General features: G+C 33.3%; 2 protein-coding genes across 3 annotated transcripts in view; both read right to left on the bottom strand.

The window, feature by feature from the left end:
- LOC126740177 (uncharacterized) overlaps positions 1-20,673 on the bottom strand; it is an 88,852-nt gene that overhangs the window by 56,494 nt on the left and 11,685 nt on the right. The gene's annotated exons all lie outside the window — the stretch shown is intronic.
- On the bottom strand, positions 1,598-4,211 carry LOC126740146 (coiled-coil domain-containing protein 113). Its single transcript, XM_050446075.1, has 3 exons — positions 3,839-4,211; positions 2,829-3,243; positions 1,598-2,722 (listed from the first exon to the last, which is right to left on the bottom strand). The coding sequence occupies exons 1-3, from the start codon at positions 4,127-4,129 to the stop codon at positions 1,704-1,706; spliced, it is 1,725 nt and encodes a 574-aa protein (XP_050302032.1). The 5' UTR covers positions 4,130-4,211; the 3' UTR covers positions 1,598-1,703.

Genomic DNA, 20,673 nt, shown 5'->3' with positions numbered 1-20,673 from the left:
TATCAGGATAAAGATATTCTACGTTGCCAAGTTGTTTTTTTTTCATTAGCTTTTTCGTTAAGAATATTTTTTATTCTGAAAAGTTTGTTGATTCGTCTCAAAGTGTGTATTAGATAGCAAATAAAATAAAATTTAAAGGAATAAATTTTTTAGATTTTAGCTTTTAAAAAGCCAACATATTAAAAAATGTTCAGTGGATTAAGAAAAATATATATTGTATAAACAATCGAAAAATCGATTTAACTTGACAGCTTTCATAATGTACCATTCGGATAGCCTAATGTGGAATAAAAAAACACCAAAACCACAGGCTGTAGATACCCACCACTTCCCAGTTTTTTTAGTTATCGATCTTTGCTGTTTCCAGTATTGAAAGAATGAATTTCAATACTGGACTTCTGTGTTTTCCAGTATTGAAAGGATAAAGTTTTTGATGATATTTTATATAAAATCCAAAGATCTAACTGAGAACTTTTGAGAGTGAGATACCACCTGTAATAATTCAAGCGTCAACTTGTCTTATATTATTTTAGACTTTGAATCTGACTTAGTAGAAAGAAATTACATGATCATAAGAATACTCATTAAATTCTGAAGGAATTTTGATGAATGTAATTATTGGAGACACCTTGTACAAAACGACATTCTATCAGGTTTAATAACAATATTTATTGATTATGATGAATAACTGTAATTATATTCTTCTCAAAACCCACTTAAAATATTATGTGCTTTTAATAACAATTAAAATGCCTCTCCCAGAAAAGGATTTCTGAAATAATACGTGGCGAAAAAGTTGCCGCATGGTTTTTGCCGTAGTCATTACCTCTCGAAGAATTTAAACCAACATCTTTAGCGGAAAATAAGGAATAAACAAAAAGGGGCCATAAACAACAAATGACAAAAACGACAATGAGAGCGAGGGCCAAAAAGTGGCCTCTTCGGGCCATTTAAAATTCCCCTCTGCGTGATCTTGAACAAGTTTTTCTTTTGTGAATTATCGACGGTATACATGAAGACGTGGAACATGGTTATATGTCCAATACTTTAAATGAACATTATTATTTACCGTTTTAATTTATATGGAAAAAAATTGTCCTTAGTATGTCAAAATTGGCGAAAACAAATAAAACACACAATTACGATCTCACAACATATATCTTCTTTGTTTTCGTAAATTTTTTATCTTGATCTCTTTATGACAAATGGATCAGATTCTTGTACTTGGAATGTCAATTTGACTTTAATACTTTCACTCAGCCCATGATCATCTTTAGACAACAGACATTCATTTTGCAAGATATCGTTGATCATCTTGAGAAATCTTAAGAGAGGACTGAGGACATAGTGGTAGTTGATAGCAAACAAAAAGTAACCCAGTTCTGTTGATGATGAAGACAGATATAATGCTAATGCTCAGAGTTTTGATGCTGAAAAAAACCTATAGGTTGTTTGTGTTGAACCTTATTTTCATAATCAATAAAAGTTTAAGAGCTTTGCAGCACCCTAAGAAAACAGCAATTAAAAATAACTAAAAATTGTTCATATTAAATATACTCATACCCAATCTAACACAATAAATAAAAAACTGCTCAACTCTATCTAACTATATATTCTTATAAGCTTTCAAACCTTTAATAGTCAATTCTCTTCTTAGACTACAAATTAATAAAAAACAAATTCTTCATTAGATTTAATTTATTTTAAATTAATTCATCTAAAAGAGAACTGTCATCCATACCCTCATCTGGATCCTCAAACCAGGACAGATCAATATCTGTTCTCCCTGTTAAATTTTTCATTTCCCTCAAGCATGTGTTCAATGCAATATCCTGGATTTTTCTGCGCCTCGTCCAAATTTTAATATTTTTCCGTAAGTCGTGTAGTTTGGCCTTAAGCCTTACGTACTCCATAACATCCGGCACTGTATATTTGCTCTTTAAATTTTTACAATTTTCAAATTTCTCAATTTCAGCTTCTAATTCTTGCTTCCCGACATCGACTTCTTTCTCGGTCTCTTCGATTTGTCTATTTTTTTCTGAAATCTCACTTTGAAGCTTATTGCAATCATCTTGTTGTCTTTGAAGGAACTTTTTATGGATGCTAAGAACCAAGTTTGCTCCACCGTTCATCTTTTTAAGTTCGATAAGATGTATATTTTTTTGTTCAATTTTTTGTATAAAATGCTTATTTTCAATTTCCAACTGATCGAAATCCACAGCATGTACGTTCTCTCCTAGCTCTTGTCGCTGAATTAGCTGCTGAGAGACTTTTTTGTATTGCACTTTTAGAGTTGCGATTCTCAGCCTTAACTTTTCGATTTGCAACTGAGCACTTTTAAGCCATTCCTCCATGTATCTTATAAATTTTTCTGCTGGTATTCGCTGCGTTAACTTATCCAGTCCTTGAGTTACTACATTGAATTCAAAAATATCAGTTGCTTCCTTGATTTCAGCTTCTCTGATACTAAACTCCTCTAATTCAGCCTTTAAGTTTCTTTTTATAATATGGCATTTCTTCATAAAGGCTTCTAAGCGACTTTGGTTTTCTTCCATGGCTCTCATTACCATATCAGTTTTCTGGGATAAATTAATCTTTGGACCTTTTCCCTCGGCTATGGATGTTATACTAGTATAAGAGTCTAATCTGTATTTGGCTCGATCACTAGCTAGCATACTTGATCTACTTGGAATTCCACCTGATTCTAGAGACTGCTTCTTACCTAAGGATTAAATATTATTAGTTTTATTTGCAATTGCTATCTCTAAGTGCAAGTATTTTATTACCCAAAGAAAACTTTATATTCCCTCATTTTTTCTAAGCCTTACCTAGCAGTAGATTCATTATATCATCAATACCCTCCATAAGCGAAGGATCGTTATCATTTATAAAAGTTTCAAAGAGAATATTTTCCAATTGGAGGTGCCTGTTTTCAGTTTCTAATTCTTGAACTAAATCAATAACTTGTTGATCAGTAAGCTCATCCAGAGGGTGTGTTTCTTGTTCCACCTCTTCACCCGTTGTAGATTCTATATCGAATCGATTAGAAAAGTTGCTTACATCTGAATTATGTTCCTCTTGAACAGGAGGTTTGATATAATCATCATCAGGATCAGATACTTGGCCTTTAGATTCTATCTCACCTTCAGGTGGCACTGATTCTGCAGCCTCCGGAGGTTCAACTGCATTTTCATCACTTGGAGGACCTTCTACGTTATGTTCTTCACGTTTCTGATCCAATTCCTTTAAAATTTAATAATTTTACACCTCAATAATAATAGCAAAATCAAAATCAATACAAATGTATTACTCAAAGAAGGTGCCAACACCGATGAATTTAATCTTACTAACTTGAGACTTGTAGATGATCATAGTTTTGGATGATTAGGCTTATTTTATAAGAGTTAATATCAAATGATAATATTATTATTAAAAGCTGTTATCACCAACGAGCGAAGAGAACCATAAAGATTAATGATTAAGTTAAGTCTAATTTGGGACTTTAAAATGAGAAAAATTATGAAAGGTTGCAGATTTAAAAGGACTAAGATGTGAAGAAAATTCACTATAGCTGAAAGCTACAAACAATAGATATTAGTATAGCAGAATAAAAAGAAATGACCAAGAGACCAGCAAAATCTAGATTAGGAAAATTGACCAAACCTCTTTATTTAAAGTTCGACGCGCCTAAGTGAATAATAATTCATTAATAATTCATATCAATTTTCACATAATTCAGAAATGACTACTGAGATTTATTCCAATATGGGTGCCTTATTAATTTCGAAAAAACGTTGGGCAATAAGCTAATAAATCGTAAGAAAAATACTTTAAATACCTTATTAGAATTTTTCTCTATCTGTTCAGCATTTTCATTTAAATCTTGAATTTCAGGTGTTTCACTAGTATCTTCATCTACAGCCTTTTGAATTTCAGTTTCTCTTCCACCTTCTTCATTTATTGCTGCTGGTGGAGAATTTTCTTGATCCGTTTCTTCAGCATTGGTATCAGATTCTACTTGTTTATTTTCAGAAGGAATTTGCTCTTCTTCTTGAGGAGCTACATTTTCGCTTATAGGTTTTTCAAGAGGCACATTTTCGATAGAGGTTTTTTCGTTCTCCTCAGACATTTGTATAAAATATTACTATGAAGGTCTAAAATTATTGTATTGTAAAGAGCAAACTAAAATATGTACACTATCGACAATGACAGGTTCGCCACGCGGGCAAGTTCGCGACGGGATTAGTTTGATCGATAACTGAATTCACCCAAATCACTTGTCACCTCAGTAAAAACTGAATTTATTTCTACATGAACGTATATAATTATTATAGTACAGAGGAAAGTTATAATTATTAAAAGACAAGTTGATCACAGGAAAACAAAACCCCTGTGGTAATCACGTTCTATTAAAAAATAAAAATAGAACAGGTACGTATAATTATTATGCAGTCAAGGATGGCCTAAAGCTTCACTATTTAAAACCCACTTGAAAGGCGGTTGGAATCCAAGGATCGCATAATTAATAGTAAGCCAATTTGTAGGAACTTAATAATGAATACATCACTGTCTACAATACCATACCATACCAGACAAAAGCATTTAAATTTCAAATTTTCACCGTGGTGCCAGGAAACGGACATACCTTCGGTTTTAACTAACTAAATTAAGTCGTTTCGGCTTATTTTTATAAAGTCATCAGCTCGGATAGGATTAATGGTGGTGGTTGTTGCAAGTTTAAGTTGTTTGTAGCTGGTATTGTTGTGGTAATCAGATCTTATGTTAAAATATGTGAGAACAGAACTAATTAGGAAAGTTTTCCTAAAAATAATTTGTTCTACGTCAGTTTGCATGTTACAGTCAAGTTTGAGACTCTAGAAATGATTTTATTCCATATTTTAATATACAGGGTGTCCTGAAATTACATCGCAATATTTAACCATATAATTAAAAAATAAGACAAAAACTTCATATATAGGAATCTTGAAAAGGGAATCGTTTTCATGTTACAGGATGTTTTATAATTCCTATTGAAGATGGTTTTTTGTTAATATTTTCAAAACGCCTGGTCTTTATTTTTTGAAATTTTGATAGAATACTACTGTTACTGTTACTAACTGATTTTATAACATTTTATGCTAAAATGTATATACAGGTTCGATTAAAATTAGTGGTCAGCAAGGTTAAAAATATCAAAACTTTTTTTCTAGCTACTTTATAATAATTTTGGTAATAAAATCGAAAAAATCAATATTTTTAAATAAAAAAGGTGCGCCTTTCTTATTTAGATAAAAGCGACCGTTTTTAAAATAAACGGACATACGAGGGTGGTCCCAGAAGTACCCGACCCAAGAAAGAAAACACGAAAATTTTGGAAAAAAATGTATTTATTTTTCAACATAATCTCCTTTCAGCTCTATACGCTTTTCCCAGCGATGTTTTATAAGTTCGATACCCTTTTTATAATAAGAACTGTCTTGCGCCTCGAAATAGCCATTAACTGCAGACATCATTTCTTCATCGTTGGAAAATCTTTGACCACTGAGCCAGTTTTTTAAGTTTGGAAACAGAAAATAATCTGAGGGGGCTAAATCTGGCGAATAGGGTGCATGAGGTAGCAATTCAAACTTTAATTCGTTAATTTTGGCCATTGCAATAACGGATTTGTGAACTAATTCGATTTAATCCTCAGTGTAGACCTTGTGGGTCCCCTGCCTCGGTCTCGTTCTGGATATTCCTTCGTATTGTCAGTATATGATTTGTTCAGTAAGTATCCTCTCTTCTTTCCTTTACGATCGGCTACCGCCAGCAGTAGATTAAAATGGCTTGAGTATGTCACTTTTGGTTTACGGAATCCCTGATAGAATCATTGCCGACAATGGACCTCAGTTTCGTAGTGGGGCTTTCCAAAATAAAATGCAAGAGTATGGTATCCAAATAAGTTATACTGCTAATTACCACCCGCAGGCTTACCCTGTAGAGCGTGTCCACCGTGTTCTAAAAACCATCATCTCAAGCTATGTTGATGAGGATTATAGGACGTGGGTTCAAATTTTGGCTAAGGCAGGCTGTGCAATCCGATTAGCAAGACACGAAGTTACGGGTCTAACTCCAAACTTTATAGTTTCTGGTAGAGAACTTCGATTTCTGTGTCCCACCCCGACTTTAGTTTCTCCATCTAACCCTAATGATTCCGATCCAACTTTGCGATCGAAAACATTGGAAAAGGTATTTGTCGATGTTCAGAAAAGACTGAAAAGGGCTTGCGAGCAACGTAGTAGGCGTTATAACTTACGGCATCGCGATGAGCGTTTTCAACTTGGTCAGGAGGTATGGCAGAGAAATTATGTTATCTCTAATGCTGCCAAAAACTTTACTTCAAAGTTCGCGCCTAAATATCTTGGGCCCTACAATATCAGCAAAATTCTCTGTCCGTGGTCCTACGAAGTTTCGGACTTGACACGCCGCTGTCGTGGAGTTTGGCATGCTAAAGATTTAAAGGTACACCTACCTGATAATAACGTTCAAGATCAAATCTAATGTTAGTATCTACATTATAAGTCAGCGTAAATTAATTATTATAATAGATTCGTATATATACTAATTATTATATTCTAATTATTATATTAGTTTTTCTTTATTAGGGATTGAATTTCCATTGCAAGTTTCAGGTAAACTTCCTTTTCAGGAAGAAGGGGTGTGTTACAGGTTTAATCTCCAACAGATATATTAACTGATGTATTAATTTTTTTGCCAAGATAAAGTAAATCTCAACCATAGTTTCATAAAATAATTTATTTAAAAATCATATATAAATATACATACTACACAGATATGATACACCGTTAAGATGGTCCCTCCTAACATACCCTATCTGAAACGCAAGGAAAACCATTATTGGATGAGGAAAGTAAATAATAATATGGGATATTGTTTCATTGTTTTGTTGATTGAATAGAATTAAGAACTGCCATTGATTTTGCATTGATTTTACCTTGCAGGTCAATTTGGCCTATTTTAGATTTTATTGAATACTGAGCACATATTAATTGTTTGTTTATTTTGTTCAAGTCATAAGGATCAATAGTGATAAGAATGTTAATGTCAATCTGGTCTGCCAGATCCACTTTTTTTTTTGTAATTCATTGTTGCTAAACCATGGCCTCAAGTTATAGGTTGCTCCATAGTTGCAAATTACTTAAACCAATGTTGGTACCAGATAGTACCCAGTAGTTAAACCCAGCATGTCAACACCTAGGTACTTGACAGATAAGTGCATTCCTTAAAATCTGGGGGAAACTGACAATCCTATTTTAATAGATTCATTCTTTATCTGGTTCTAGAGCAGGACAGATAGTTTCGCTTAATGTGGATGTGAAAAGGTAGACCCTTTCTTAGTCTAATTTTTTTGTAGTTACTAGTATGTGCTAGGATAGCTTAATTGCTGATTTTCTAAGTAGGTCTTAGAGTTTATAGGGCTCCTTGTTTTTGTTGTGTTAAATAAACCCCAGAAAAGGCCACATTCCATCTTCGGTAAGTTAGCACATGTTACATGCCTAAGTCATTTTCCTATTTTCTTTCATTTAATTAATTTCTTATTTGCATGCTTTTCGGTTTAACTCAAAAAAACACCAATGCATCCAACTTTTCAGAGAGTAATTTTATAAAATTTAACTACCCACTCAAAAATGCCATAAAATTGACAGCCATGTCGAACCTCATGTGTGGTCCCCATTTTTAGGCCTTCCTGTACTTTCTGCTTATCCTCTGCTTGTGCTTTTGCTGCATTTTAATTGTTACTGCTTCCACCTCACTTGCTATTCCACGTGTTATCACATCAAGTCGCTTGGATCATCACCTCCGGAACCTGCATTCCTTCCAATCGGCTACACCTAATACCGATTGCCTTTCACTACCTGCTAGACATTCTGGAAGCATCCTAACTGGTCGATCTGCTGCTGCCTCTTTTGGCCCAAACGTATAGCTGCCAACAACGGAGCCCCATTCAGACCAGGTGGGCCGTGCTGCCAGTCGGAGAGACTCAGAATTCAGGTACCCCTTTTTTTGGCTTGGTTTCTTCAGGTATTGATTTATCGGCTCGTCGCAATTTATAGATTTTTTTTTTTGGAATTAATATGTAGAAATGATCACATATTTTAAATTCAATTTAGCAAAATTGTTTATATAGCCACCATCACTGATTTGATTTGAAATTGGGAACTGAGTATATGCGAGGTATTATCAGATGTACAATTAAATAACTATTAAGTGCCAAATTTTACTTTATTTTCTTTCTCATAATTTTAAATTTCATAATTATAAATTAAGGATTACTGTATTTTTTTTTTTTGAATTGAGGTTATAGATTAAATTAGTTGTCAATTATGACATTGATTTATCTTTCAATACTAAAGCTGGGTTTAACGATATAAAGCTGCGTTTTCTTTGCGTGCCCTAATAAAGGCTAATAATCATAACCCTGCAACCCACATTTAGGCATTGTGCGAGAAACAGTGCAATATGGTGCATTGTCTTGATGAAACAACACTTTCTTCTTAACCAAATGCGGCCGTTTTTGCTTGATTTCTTCGCTTAAACGTTGCAATAAGTTAGCATAATACTCGCTGTTGATAGTTTTACCTTTTTCAAGATAGTCAATGAAAATTACCCTCGCGCATGCCAAAAAACCGACGCCGATACAGATGAAACGGTTTTCTTTGGAGCCGGTTCTCCCTTTTGAGTCCATTGTTTTGATTGTTCTTTTGTCTCAGGTGTGAAGTGATGGACCCATGTTTCATCCATGGTTATGAAACAATGCAAAATTTCTGTTTTGTTGCTCTTAAGTTTCGCTAGACACTCAATTGAAACATCTTCACGACACTGTTTTTGCTCGAGTGTGAGCAAACGCGGCACCCATCTTGCACACAGCTTTCTCATGTCAAAATTTTCAGTTAATATGCGATGTACCGCACTTTTTGAAGCCTACTATGTCCGCTAGCTCGCGAACTTTCAGTCGGCGATCATCCATTACCACTTTGTGAATTTTCTTTAAAATTTCTTGAGTCGTCAGCTCATTTGGTCGACCACTGCGATGCTCGTCTTGGCAGCTTGTATGGCCTCGTTTAAACTCTGCTACACAATATTTTACTGTTGTTAACGAAGGAGCAGACTCACCCAGAGTAGAATCCAGTTCAGCTTTTATATTGGTTGGGCTGAGGCCTTTCAAATAAAAGTATTGTATCACATAACGATGACCAATTTTCTTCATTTTCACAAATTCACTGAAAACACTATTGATGGCTGCCAAACAAATACTAAACAACGTGGCGTCTTCAAACTTGAAACATATGGTTTATAGATTGTATACTTTCTAATACATTCTTATTTTTCAAACTACTACCGACATTTCTAGGTCAGACCGGGTAATTCTGGGACCACCCTCGTAAATTTTTTGCAACCTACACTCATAAAGTATTTTTGATCATGTTTAATAAAATTAAAGGTTTCTTACAAATCATCAGCTACAAATATGACATAAGACTACTACAAATACTTAATTTTAAGATCAAAAACTGTTTTCTTTGTTTAAAATTTTATTTCAGAATTGTAACTAAGGTGTAAATAATTGAGACAAATTAAAACAATTAACTTAGTAACTAAGAAAAAAAAACTGAGAATATCAAACAAAACAAATTATAGCAAATTTTGAAGTGGTTGCCATTTTGCTGGAGATATAATCTTGCCCTACGCCTTATTGCGCGAGTAGCCCTTAAAATAGAAAATGGATTTCCCTTATTAATCCTCTAAATTAATTCTTCACGGGGTATTAATTTCTACAGCATATACCAATTCGTTTAAATGATCCCATAAATAGTAATCTACCTAAATAGTAATCTAGGACCACTTAGACCAATTTAACTTTCAGCAAAATGGATATCCAACCACTGACGAACATTACGTCCAAAATGAGCAGGCGCTGCGCCGTCCTGAAGTATTAAAAAAAGGACTAAGTTTGGGTTGCTAATTATCCATTTACAAAATTGGATCCTCAGCGCAAAATCGTCTGGTACCAACTTTTGTACTCTCTGGTAATGATAGTTATGTAAGCCTTGGATTCTTACCATTGTTCCTATCTAAAAAAATATTTTTTAATTTTTATTATTATTGAGCGGGGGATATGTGTGGTTCGTGACACTGTTTTGATGTTTGTTCCAGGATTTTCTTCTAAATAGTTTAAGACGTTTTTCAAGTTATGATTTGCTTTTGACTTTAGGTATAGGATATGATGCATGAAACATACGTAGAATTCCACGCGAAATTCAAAAATGAAATAAAAAAAAGGTGCTTTCATTTGAAAAAATTAAATTAATGGTCGTAGTTTATTTTTCAGCAACCCTGTATATACCTTTACGTACAAAAATGCGCAACTTCAAATAAAAATCGACGGGTCCGAGCGTTTTTTTTTCGAACACACTCCTGAATTTTAAATGAATTTAGCCATAACTTTTGGGATGCACTGTATAAGGATAGTTTTGCTTTTACTTATATATCAGCAATATAAGAGATATTCAAATGTTGTTTAAGTATAATAAGAAATTTCCCAATAATTTTTTCTCCAAAGACCATGTGCTTTTAAAAATCACCTGTAATATAAATGTTAATTAAGTTTTCTCAAGCAATAATAGCTTTTGTATCTGTATTATATGACCATACACTTACAAAAAGCGATTAATCATAAGTAGGCAGCATTGGTCCAAACCCACAATATAACCAACTCTTCTTAAAAAGATCATTATCTGTTTCTTTGAAGTAAATATTTACCCACATACATATACGGCCAAGTTTCCCTTGATAATTATGTGTCGTGAAAACCAACAACTTTATGGTTGCAGAGAGAAAATTTATGTTGTCATAATTATTTTACCGGGCATTCTCAGGATTTTTTCATAATTAAATTATACCTTATGTATAGGCCAGACCAGAAGTCACCTTAAGATTATTGTTGTTTTATAACTTCTTCAACTTTGTTACTCAAAATAATTACTAAGTATAAACCATCTTGTAAGCATTTTTAAGGATTCTTCTGAGAATAAAAGATAAAAAAACGTTGTAATAAACAGACTTGTAATTTAGACTTTAATTTAAATATCCATGTTACGCAATAGTGTTTAAAAAATCATATATTACTCCAAATATATTCACTTAATATGACACAAATATAAATAATAACCATCTGATAAAAACTAACGGTAATAAAAACTCTCATGTCACATTACTGTCTACAATATGGACTTTTAAATCATATTTTATCAAACAAGTCATCTTAGATAAAGATTTAGATTTTGTTGGTTGCATATGTGCGTTTAGTTTAGGTTGAAATTAATTTTAAAAGACTAGAAAGTACGTACGTAATTGTAATTAGAAGTACGCGAGGAAAAAACAATTTTGTAGTATGAAAATGTAATGATAAGATAATGATTGAGATATGTTTCTAGAATATTGTTTATTATTTTTTAAGGATGCAACAAAATTGTCATTCGCTTATGTTTTAGCATTTTTAATTATACTGGTCAGCAAAATTAACACTGTACTGAAAATTTACATTTGTGAGGTACAGTGAAGTATACTGTTTATTATGGAACGTCAATCAAGAAATTTAACGTCCGAAGAATGTGCGCAGGCAGTCATTTTACAGGAAGAGGGATGGAGCTTTCGAAGAATTGGAGAGAGATTTAGTGTATCGCATACATCCGTTTTCTGTATGATTGAGTATTATAGAGAGACAGGTCTGCACTTAAGAAGACCTGCTCAAGGCAGACATCTTGTGACATTTTGTGATAGGAAGATTGCTGCAGACACAGCTACAGGAAGCAGATGGACTCAATTTTAACTGATACTATTCGTCGACGATGGACTAGCTGAATCTAATCTGAGATCAAAAATCCCAGCTCGAGGACCAGCTTTGACTCCAGAGCATCGTAGAGCACGGTTAACTTTTGCTAGGAAAACATCAATTGAGCTAATGAAGACTGGGAAAGAGTTCTCTGGTCAGATGAAACCAGAATTTGTCTCTCCAACTCAGATAGATGTATAAAAGTTTATCAAAGACCAAATGAAAGATATGCCCAATGTAACTTTCAGAACATCAGATTATTTGGTGGATGATTTAGTTATGTTTTGGGGAAGAATCTCTTTAACTGCTCGTACTGACTTGGTGTCTATTAATAATGGCAGTTTAACAGCTGATGGGTACATAAGGGAGATCCTGCAAAAACATTTGATACCATTTGGCTCATATATTGGTGAGAATTTGTGAGAGAAACGGCATGTTAGTCAGTTGTTCAAAATTATTTTAATGATGTTGGCATTAAAACTATCGATTGACCAGCAAATAGTCCTAATTCTAATCCAACTGAAAATGTTTGGGACATGATCGACCGTCGTTTTTAAGAACTTCCTCACCCTCCTAACATTTATGGACTTACTGCCAATATTGTTGTAATATGGAATAATTTGGATCAAAACGAGATAAGGCCCACAATTTTAAGCATGAGTTATCGCTGCCGTGCTATTATTCAAATAGTGGTAATTATTTTTAATAATGTTAATGTTCTTTTTAATTTTTAGAATTTTTGTTTTTTTTTATATATTTTTTTACATTCTTTTGACATTTTCCCTGTTGTTAATATTTTTATTACGTTAGATTAAGAATATACTTAATTTTGACACAAAAATATTTGATCAATATTATACATTTTTTTTTTCAAAATGTAGTAGTGGTGCCTTAATTTTGCTGCCCAGTGTACCTTATTGCACATTTTGAAAAAACATTCTGTTATCTAAAATATGGGTTTTGTAAATTTTTCTAAGAAAAAGTAAATCATCTCTCATTTTGCATAGATTATCAATAAACCAACTCATTCCGAGTGGTTAATCAGCTTTTGAATGATGACGTTTCACGGAATGACCGCAAATATGAAATTCTACTTTTTCTTATATTGCTATAATATAAGTATACATAATCCCTTTATCAATGTAAAATTTATTTATTATGAATATCCCAAGCTGCAATAGACCATCAACGTTAATAAGTTTTAAAAGCGAAGTTCACACCTAAATCCTTATTAAATGTAATATAGAGTAAACACTTTTAACTATGTTAGTTCGGTTTAATCAAAAGTAATCAGAAACTACTCAGAAAGCAGTTAAAAAATAATTACTCCTCGAATAAGTTTCTAGATGTTCTCATCAACGTTATTATTATCCCGTTATTGTTGCGCACAACAAGGCGTTTCGAGAAAATCACATTCCACGTACAAAAGCGTTTTTTTTCCGATACTGAAATAAGATAATCTCAGCATCAATAAAAACCGATAATTATTATCCATTTTAACAACAACTTAATATCCTACCTTTATTAATTCCTGTTGTTGCATCGGTAATCGATCATTCGGCTTTCAGAAAGTACCGCAAACGAGAAAGTGTTCTATAAAGTATACTTAAATTGATCTTTGATCGATAGGTAAAGATGTTGGAATAAAAATTATTGGGTACGTTAGTTTTCCGATTGGTTCGAATTTATTATCAGGTACTAGGATCGATCTTAAAAGTAAAATCAAATTAATCAAGGATTTACTCAACTCGCTTATTACTTCAGTAGTTTCAACTCGAGTAAAAATGTATGTTTTAGTCTGCCTTAAAGAGTTCCAAGAGAGTCAAAACCCGTTATTATTTGGTACCGTTTTGCTTCTCAACTCGTTAAATAACTGTTTTACGGAGCTTTTGGATAAGTTTTTTCTGGAGGTGTCTATGGTTAGCAATTATAGAAAGTAAAACAGAATAAATAGAAAGGCAAACTTCCAGGAAAGAAGAAGGCGCTACCAGAATCATCTTCTATTTTTAATAGGGACTGTGGAGATAACATCTAGAAAAGGCTTCCAAAACATCTTATCTGAAACAGCTATCTAATTAACAATTTTATTCCAAAAAGGATTTAATTTATCTTCGTAGTTTTTTAACACTACTTCTAGTTTTCAGAGGTCAGAATTCATTCTAACGATCCAACGTAATTACTTTTTAAAGTTATGCGACCAAATAGGGCTTAATATAAAAAGTTAAAGGAAAAAGGTAATAAAATGGTTTGTACTTTCTTTTTATGGTAGTGTGAATTAAACTTGACAAAGACAAGTGATCATTCAGTAGCTCTATTTCTTAGAACTCAGGAATAAGGGTCGTGGAATGAATGTATCTACGTCTAGGATGATGATGGTAGAAACTTTCAATATTATTTGAGAAAGTTGTTTATGTGTTATATTTTTTAGTAGAGCTTATGACATTAATGAAAATATTTTTGATGAAAACGATGAAGATAAGTTGACTCCTTAATGTTATGTGCAGTAACTGTTCTATGATAGGGAAGACCGGGGCAGGTTGTAACAATTTATGGTTTATTTTTATTGTAGCAGAAACTTTTTGTCTTACAAATTTCGTACCATAATCTACAAACCTTTATAAATGTTATAAGATACTTAATTTTTTATTTACTATAGTATTATTTTAAAAGCATCAAAAATAAAGCAGGCATGATTTTGGTGCAATTTACCCCGCCCTTGGGGTAAGTTGTACCATTTTGGGGGTAAGATGTAACATCGTTTTCTACTTTAGAAAACTAGCTTAAATTATAGTTAAAGCAATGAGTATGAACATTTTGCTTAACGGGAAAAAAATAAAATAAAAATAGTTACAAAATAAACATTTATTTTTATTAAAAAAACATGTAATAGTCAAAAGAAAACAAAAATAAAATTCTAACAAAATTGCAATAATATAATCTTCTTATATCAATAGCTTTTTAACGTAATAAAAAAAACATAACTCAAATAAAGATAAAGTGCAAAATATGCATTTGTAGAACCAACAAACATTTTATTCGTCGTCTGAGTCACAGTGATGACATATATAGAATCCGAGATCACCGTGAGTGCACTCATCGTGTGCCGACTACACGTTTTGCATTGAATCCATCCTTCTCCTGGGTTGCTATTAGAAAATTTCTCGCAGCAAACAATGCAAATTGTATCGTCTTCATCAGATTCATCGTCAGAAGACTGAAGATCCTTTCTTTTGGCTGCTTTAACCTTTGGCGCCAATGCTTTCCCTTTTTTTACAAGCTTTGCTTTAGTTTTTGACTTTAAAGCCTCCAGTTCGGGCGTATCAGTTAAAACAGCAGACTTTCGTTTTTTCCGGCCTCTAGTTGTTTGTTTTTTGGCGCAGACTTTGGAAATGGTCTCACTGCTGCTGGAGAAAAACTCAGCCTCGAAGTAATTTCACAGGAAACGTGATTAGATGGCATAGCATGAGAGGTAGAAGGCAAGTCTTCAATTGCAGGTGTTAAACCAGCCAGATGAAGGGCTTCATTCGGAGGATTAGTGGGTAAAGAACTTTGATTTTCTAAGGCATAACCATCATCAGGTACGGGCGGGACATCAGGTGGTACTTCTTCATATTGACGGTCTTCTTATACGTACGGTCGATCAGTTATACTGGATGGCAAAAAATCATCTTCCCCATAAATGTTCCTGTTAAATGGTTCAATTCCAGTACATTGAAAGCCTTTGGTAATGTTATTTTGTAAAAGTGCTAAAGGAAGTGCTTCACTAGCAAGTCCTGGAATATCATATATTGTCATAGATCTTCCAGGATGATTACGCGTCCAGGAGTCTTGTTGGGACGTCATATATTTTTTTAGGGAACCATAAACTGACCGGTCAAGAGGCTGGAGGCGATGGAAAAAATGAGGTGGAAATGATAATAACACAACTCCATTTTCTCTGACAAATTTAACAGTTTTATATGCCAGGTGAGATTCATGGTTATCCAGTAGTAGTAGGATGGGTTTTTCGGTAGAAGGCCGAACATGTGAAATAAAGTATTGAATAAATATAAAAAAGTCATCCAACCTGATCCATTGCCAGCTCCAATGCACCCTGGCGGACCATCTCGAATAAAGTGATCCTGAAAGCGCTTTTGAGGACATAGAAACATCGGCGGGACGTGATTACCAATAGCGCTTGCTGCAATGCATAGAGTTACTAGAACCCCTCTTTCCCGGGATTTGTGCTTTGTGCCTTTTTCGGCTATAACTTTTCCTAGCCTTTGAACTGTAGTCAGCCCAGTTTCATCCAGATTCCATATGTCAGATGGAGTAAATTGAAATCTGTCCCGGACATTAGCAAGTTTGTCATAAAACAAATCAACATTTGCCTTATTAAAGTTTGTCACACGTCCAATACTGGTTGGCTTGGGAACTCGAGTGGATAAATTAGGATGTTTTTTAAGAAAATTCGTAAGCCAATCTTCGCCCGCTGTCTTATTTTTAGACCATGACTCAGGCACTTTAACTTTAAATGCCATAGCATAATCATAAGCTAATTTTCTTACCTCTTTTGGAGAGAGACCAAAATACATTTTTGCACACCGCTTAATATAAAGCTCAAGTTCATTCATTTGGGTATCTGTAAATATTTGTTTGTGTTTACTATGCCCAAACTTTTCTAATGAGACATGTGTAATATTATTATTATCGTTTTTCTCTTTAATTTTCTTAACATATCTGCTGTGTGTATGTTTACATGACAAAGTGTTACATGACAAATTTTAAGATCTTTTGCTACTGATCGAATGGATTCATTATTTAAAACTCTGGTTATAGCTTCCTCTATATCTTCTTTGGATGTCTCGCCCCTACTTGTTTTCTTCTTATAGTTTCTCATGCTAAAATTAAATAATAAAAAACTATTATCTTAACCGTTGCAATTTTTGGGGTAAGTTGTAACACGTTACAATTTGCCCCGAGCTAAGTGTTTTAACTTACCCTAGCAGACATGTGTGCACTATTTTATTTCAAAAAACTAAAAGCTGTAATAATCGGCAACACTTTAAAAGTTCAACTATATACCCTAATAAACAGCACCCCGACTTAAGTTGAACAAATGGGAATACATGCAAAAAGATATTCAAATTATATTCCTACCTTCAAATTTTACTTTGACGTCACAATTTTTCGAAACTGCACTTAAATTTCAAGCCGAACGGACGCACTCTTCGAAAGTTGGTAGTTGACTGAGAGGCCCCAAGGCCTGCTTGTATACGTAATACGAGATTTGCCGAGTAGCGTCGACTTAAAATTCGGCTACTGTTTTAACTTACCCCGTGTTGCAACGTACCCCGGTCTCCCCTATGTATACTGTTTGATATATATATGTTATGATATGTATATGTATACTGTTCAAGTGTGTTTATTTGTTTTTAAGAATCTAAATTTATTTGTGACAAATGGTTTTTTTCATAATTACCCAACTAAACTAGGAAATGATTTATCTTTGTTGCGTACTAGATTAACTCTTTCAAAAAATTTTACCCTGAAAATATGTCCAAAAGTATTTAATAAACTGCCAAATGACATAAAAAATTGTAATAGTTTGTCAACATTTAAAAAAACAATTGAAAGCTTTTTAGTTTTGAAGTGTTACTATGATATTAAGACCTACCTTTCGGAATAATAACTAGCTGTAACGTATGTATTTATTTCTGTTACTGTTTTATATGGTTAATAATTTCTTTGCGTATGTAAACTAGGTTTAGTGATAGTGTAGATTCAAGTATATAATGATTGAAATTTTAGCTTCTTTAAACATGGACGAATTCCATACACTGTATTGCGTCAATTTTGGATAATAAAGATTTGAATTTGAATTTATGATTCAGTGATGAGTAAATTGGATCTAAAGTCAACTAATGAGTGAGAATGTTCTTCTTTAAATAAATTTATACTGATATCTGTGCTAAAAGTCTTGAAAATTGAAAATCTTGAAAAAGTTTTCGGATTTTCTTTTGTTGAAGAAGCCAATAAGCAGAAAGACGGGTAAACCTCATAGAGAAATGAATATTAAATATACTTTTAATTACTCTAGGGTCAACCCTTACTTTCTCTCCTTTTCTTCTACTTACGGAGTGTCCCGAAGAATCTTAAATTTTTTTTGTAATAAAATATATAATACATTAATAATTAATAAGGGTCTTAAATGTCTGATTCTCTACAGTCTTTTTCATCTTAATGTGAAGTAGCCGTAATGATATTCAGTCTTCTTAAATTTCTATGTAACCCATTATTTGTTCTTTAATCTTATAACCTTTCATTTCATTTTATTCATCTTATCCGTAAACCTTATTTACATCTTGATCAACAACAATTTATTTGTTTGTAGACATTCATATTCGTTGGTTACTGTTTTATCTTTTCTTCTGTACTGTTTCTAGTTTGTGCTAAAAGAGCAGACCAAGATATACAGGGTGATTTTCAACTTATGTGCATAAACTTGGGAAATGGTAGATGAAGATCAATAATGAGTAATAATGAGAAAAAAATTTAGTAAAATATTTTTGGTTTCCGAAATAAAGTTAAACAAATGTCAACAGAACGTGTATCAGACGAACTTATTTTGTTTATTAATAACTGATAGTAAACAAGTCATAATGTTTGAATGCACATTTTTACAAACGAAGAACTTGTCGACATGGTTTTGGTTTACGAAGAAACGCATCAGAATGCAGTGGCAGCAGCTGATCTGTATGCCCAAAGATTTCCCCGAAGATCACCCGGAGATTTCTTACGTATTCGGTGGGGTAGAGAAACTGACAATTTGCGGCCGCGGCCTGGACAAGATGGAGGAGCTATTAGACCTATAGGCACATTCTAAATCTAAAGGAGGATATTTTAGAAGTTATCGAAGAACAGCCTGGAATTAGCACTTGGACAATTGCAGCGCGATTTGGAATATCGCAATCTACAAGTTGACAAATTTTAAGGCACGAGTTGCTGTACCCGTTTCATGTGCAGAGGGTACAAGCTCTACTTCCAAGAGATTTGCCGCTTCGAGTACACTTTTGTAAGTGGTTGTTACATCACCAGCAGTTAAGCCCAAACTTTACCATGAACATTTTAGTTACGGATGAGGCAAATTTTACGCGCAATGGAATTTTCAACTCTCATAACACTTATTACTGGGCTTTGGAAAATCCGCATATTACACAGAGAACATACTTTTAACAACGTTTTTCTGTAAATGTATGGGCTGGAATGCTGAACGGGATGCTCATCGGACCTTTTATTCTGAAAAATCGTTTGACTGGTGCTCGGTATTTAGAATTTTTGCGCAACAATTTACCAGTGCTCCTTGAAAATGTGAATCTCAACGTTAGGCAGAACGTGTGGTTTCTTCATGATGGTGCTCCACCACATTTTTCACGACCAGTGCGACGATGGATAGGCCGTGATGGTCCAGTTGGGTGGCCCCCTCGCTCGCCTGACCTTAATCCATTAGACTCTAATTTTTTGGGTCATATGAAAACAATGGTGTATGTAAACGAAGTTGATACTGAGCAAGAGCTACGACATCGCATAAACGCTGCCAGTGACGCAATTTGCCTACAGCCTGGTTTGGCCCGTGCATGTACATACGTCTTCAATACACGTTTTTTATTTAAAAAAAATATGGATATCTCCAAAACTAAAAATATTTTACTACATTTTCTTTTTCATTATTACTCATTATTACTCATCAGCTATCATTTCCCAAGTTTATGCGCATAGGTTGAAAATCACCCTGTTTATGTATGATGAGAACTGATAAAAATAATCCACTCACCACTTTTCATCTGTTATTCATCATTTGCCGATTTCAACGCCAAAATACCAACTACGATTCACCGATTAGTTTCCCATTTATGATCTTCATCACAACTGTAACCAGTGATTAATATAAAGACCTCTCATCTATCTCAACCTTCTAGCTTTTAATTAATATATACATTTGCTTACTCATCGCTTTTAAATCATAGTATTTGCTCGTTGCTGATCAAAGGTGTAGGTTACAAGTAATTCTATTTGATTGCTGAATACATCTGATACATGAAGATAAGTTGGTTTTACACTGAAACTTATAAGCGCAATAATTAGAGAATATGTATTTATTTCATATAACTAATTAAGTTTCATATTATTTAAAACTAATATCAAATTAGTTTTGCTGAAACTAATGATTCAAGAGATTATAAAAAGCCCTAATTTTAATAATTTTAAAGTAATAATGATCACAATAGATACAATCAATGGTATCTAATAGGGATTTTGCCTATTATATGCATATAACATTTATATTATATCATATTAACTATTATATCATGTATTTAACGTCAACAATTCACTATTTACATCATTTTATCCATTCATATCCTTAACCGTAACATATTCACTAATTCTCGTATATATTCTTCATACTGAACAATTTACTTTATTTCTCTAATGATAATAGATTCGATACGCCATGTCAGATCAAACGAATGATAAATATTATTCCCCATAATAAAAAAAGTAAAACTCCGAAGCTGTCAACTACAGTGAATAACGGGATTTACCAATAAATCCTAATAACATAATGACAAGTACTATAATAGCGGCCAAAGACGATGCAGAGTACTGCCTTCCCACGCAAAATCTCTAGTAAATATATTTATTCATATCTTCATAGAATGTTAAAGATTAATAATTGGATGTTTGAGTGTACTTTAATAATTGATAAAAGACATCAATGACGTAGGTCCAGTGAAATACGA

This window comes from Anthonomus grandis, chromosome 1 (assembly GCF_022605725.1).
Source record: "Anthonomus grandis grandis chromosome 1, icAntGran1.3, whole genome shotgun sequence".
In the NCBI taxonomy this organism is placed as follows: Eukaryota; Metazoa; Arthropoda; class Insecta; order Coleoptera; family Curculionidae; genus Anthonomus; species Anthonomus grandis.
The sequence above is the reverse complement of the archived record's forward strand: the minus strand, read 5'-3'. Positions and strand labels throughout refer to the sequence as shown.

What these genes read in the sequence shown, in the direction of transcription:
- LOC126740146 (XM_050446075.1), bottom strand. Translation starts at nt 4,129, where the DNA reads ATGTCTGAGGAGAACGAAAAAACCTCTATCGAAAATGTGCCTCTTGAA. An exon ending in TAGAGAAAAATTCTAATAAG is followed by an intron (nt 3,244 to 3,838) that starts GTATTTAAAGTA and finishes TAAATTTTAAAG; the next exon opens with GAATTGGATCAGAAACGTGA. An exon ending in TATAATGAATCTACTGCTAG is followed by an intron (nt 2,723 to 2,828) that starts GTAAGGCTTAGA and finishes TTTAATCCTTAG; the next exon opens with GTAAGAAGCAGTCTCTAGAA.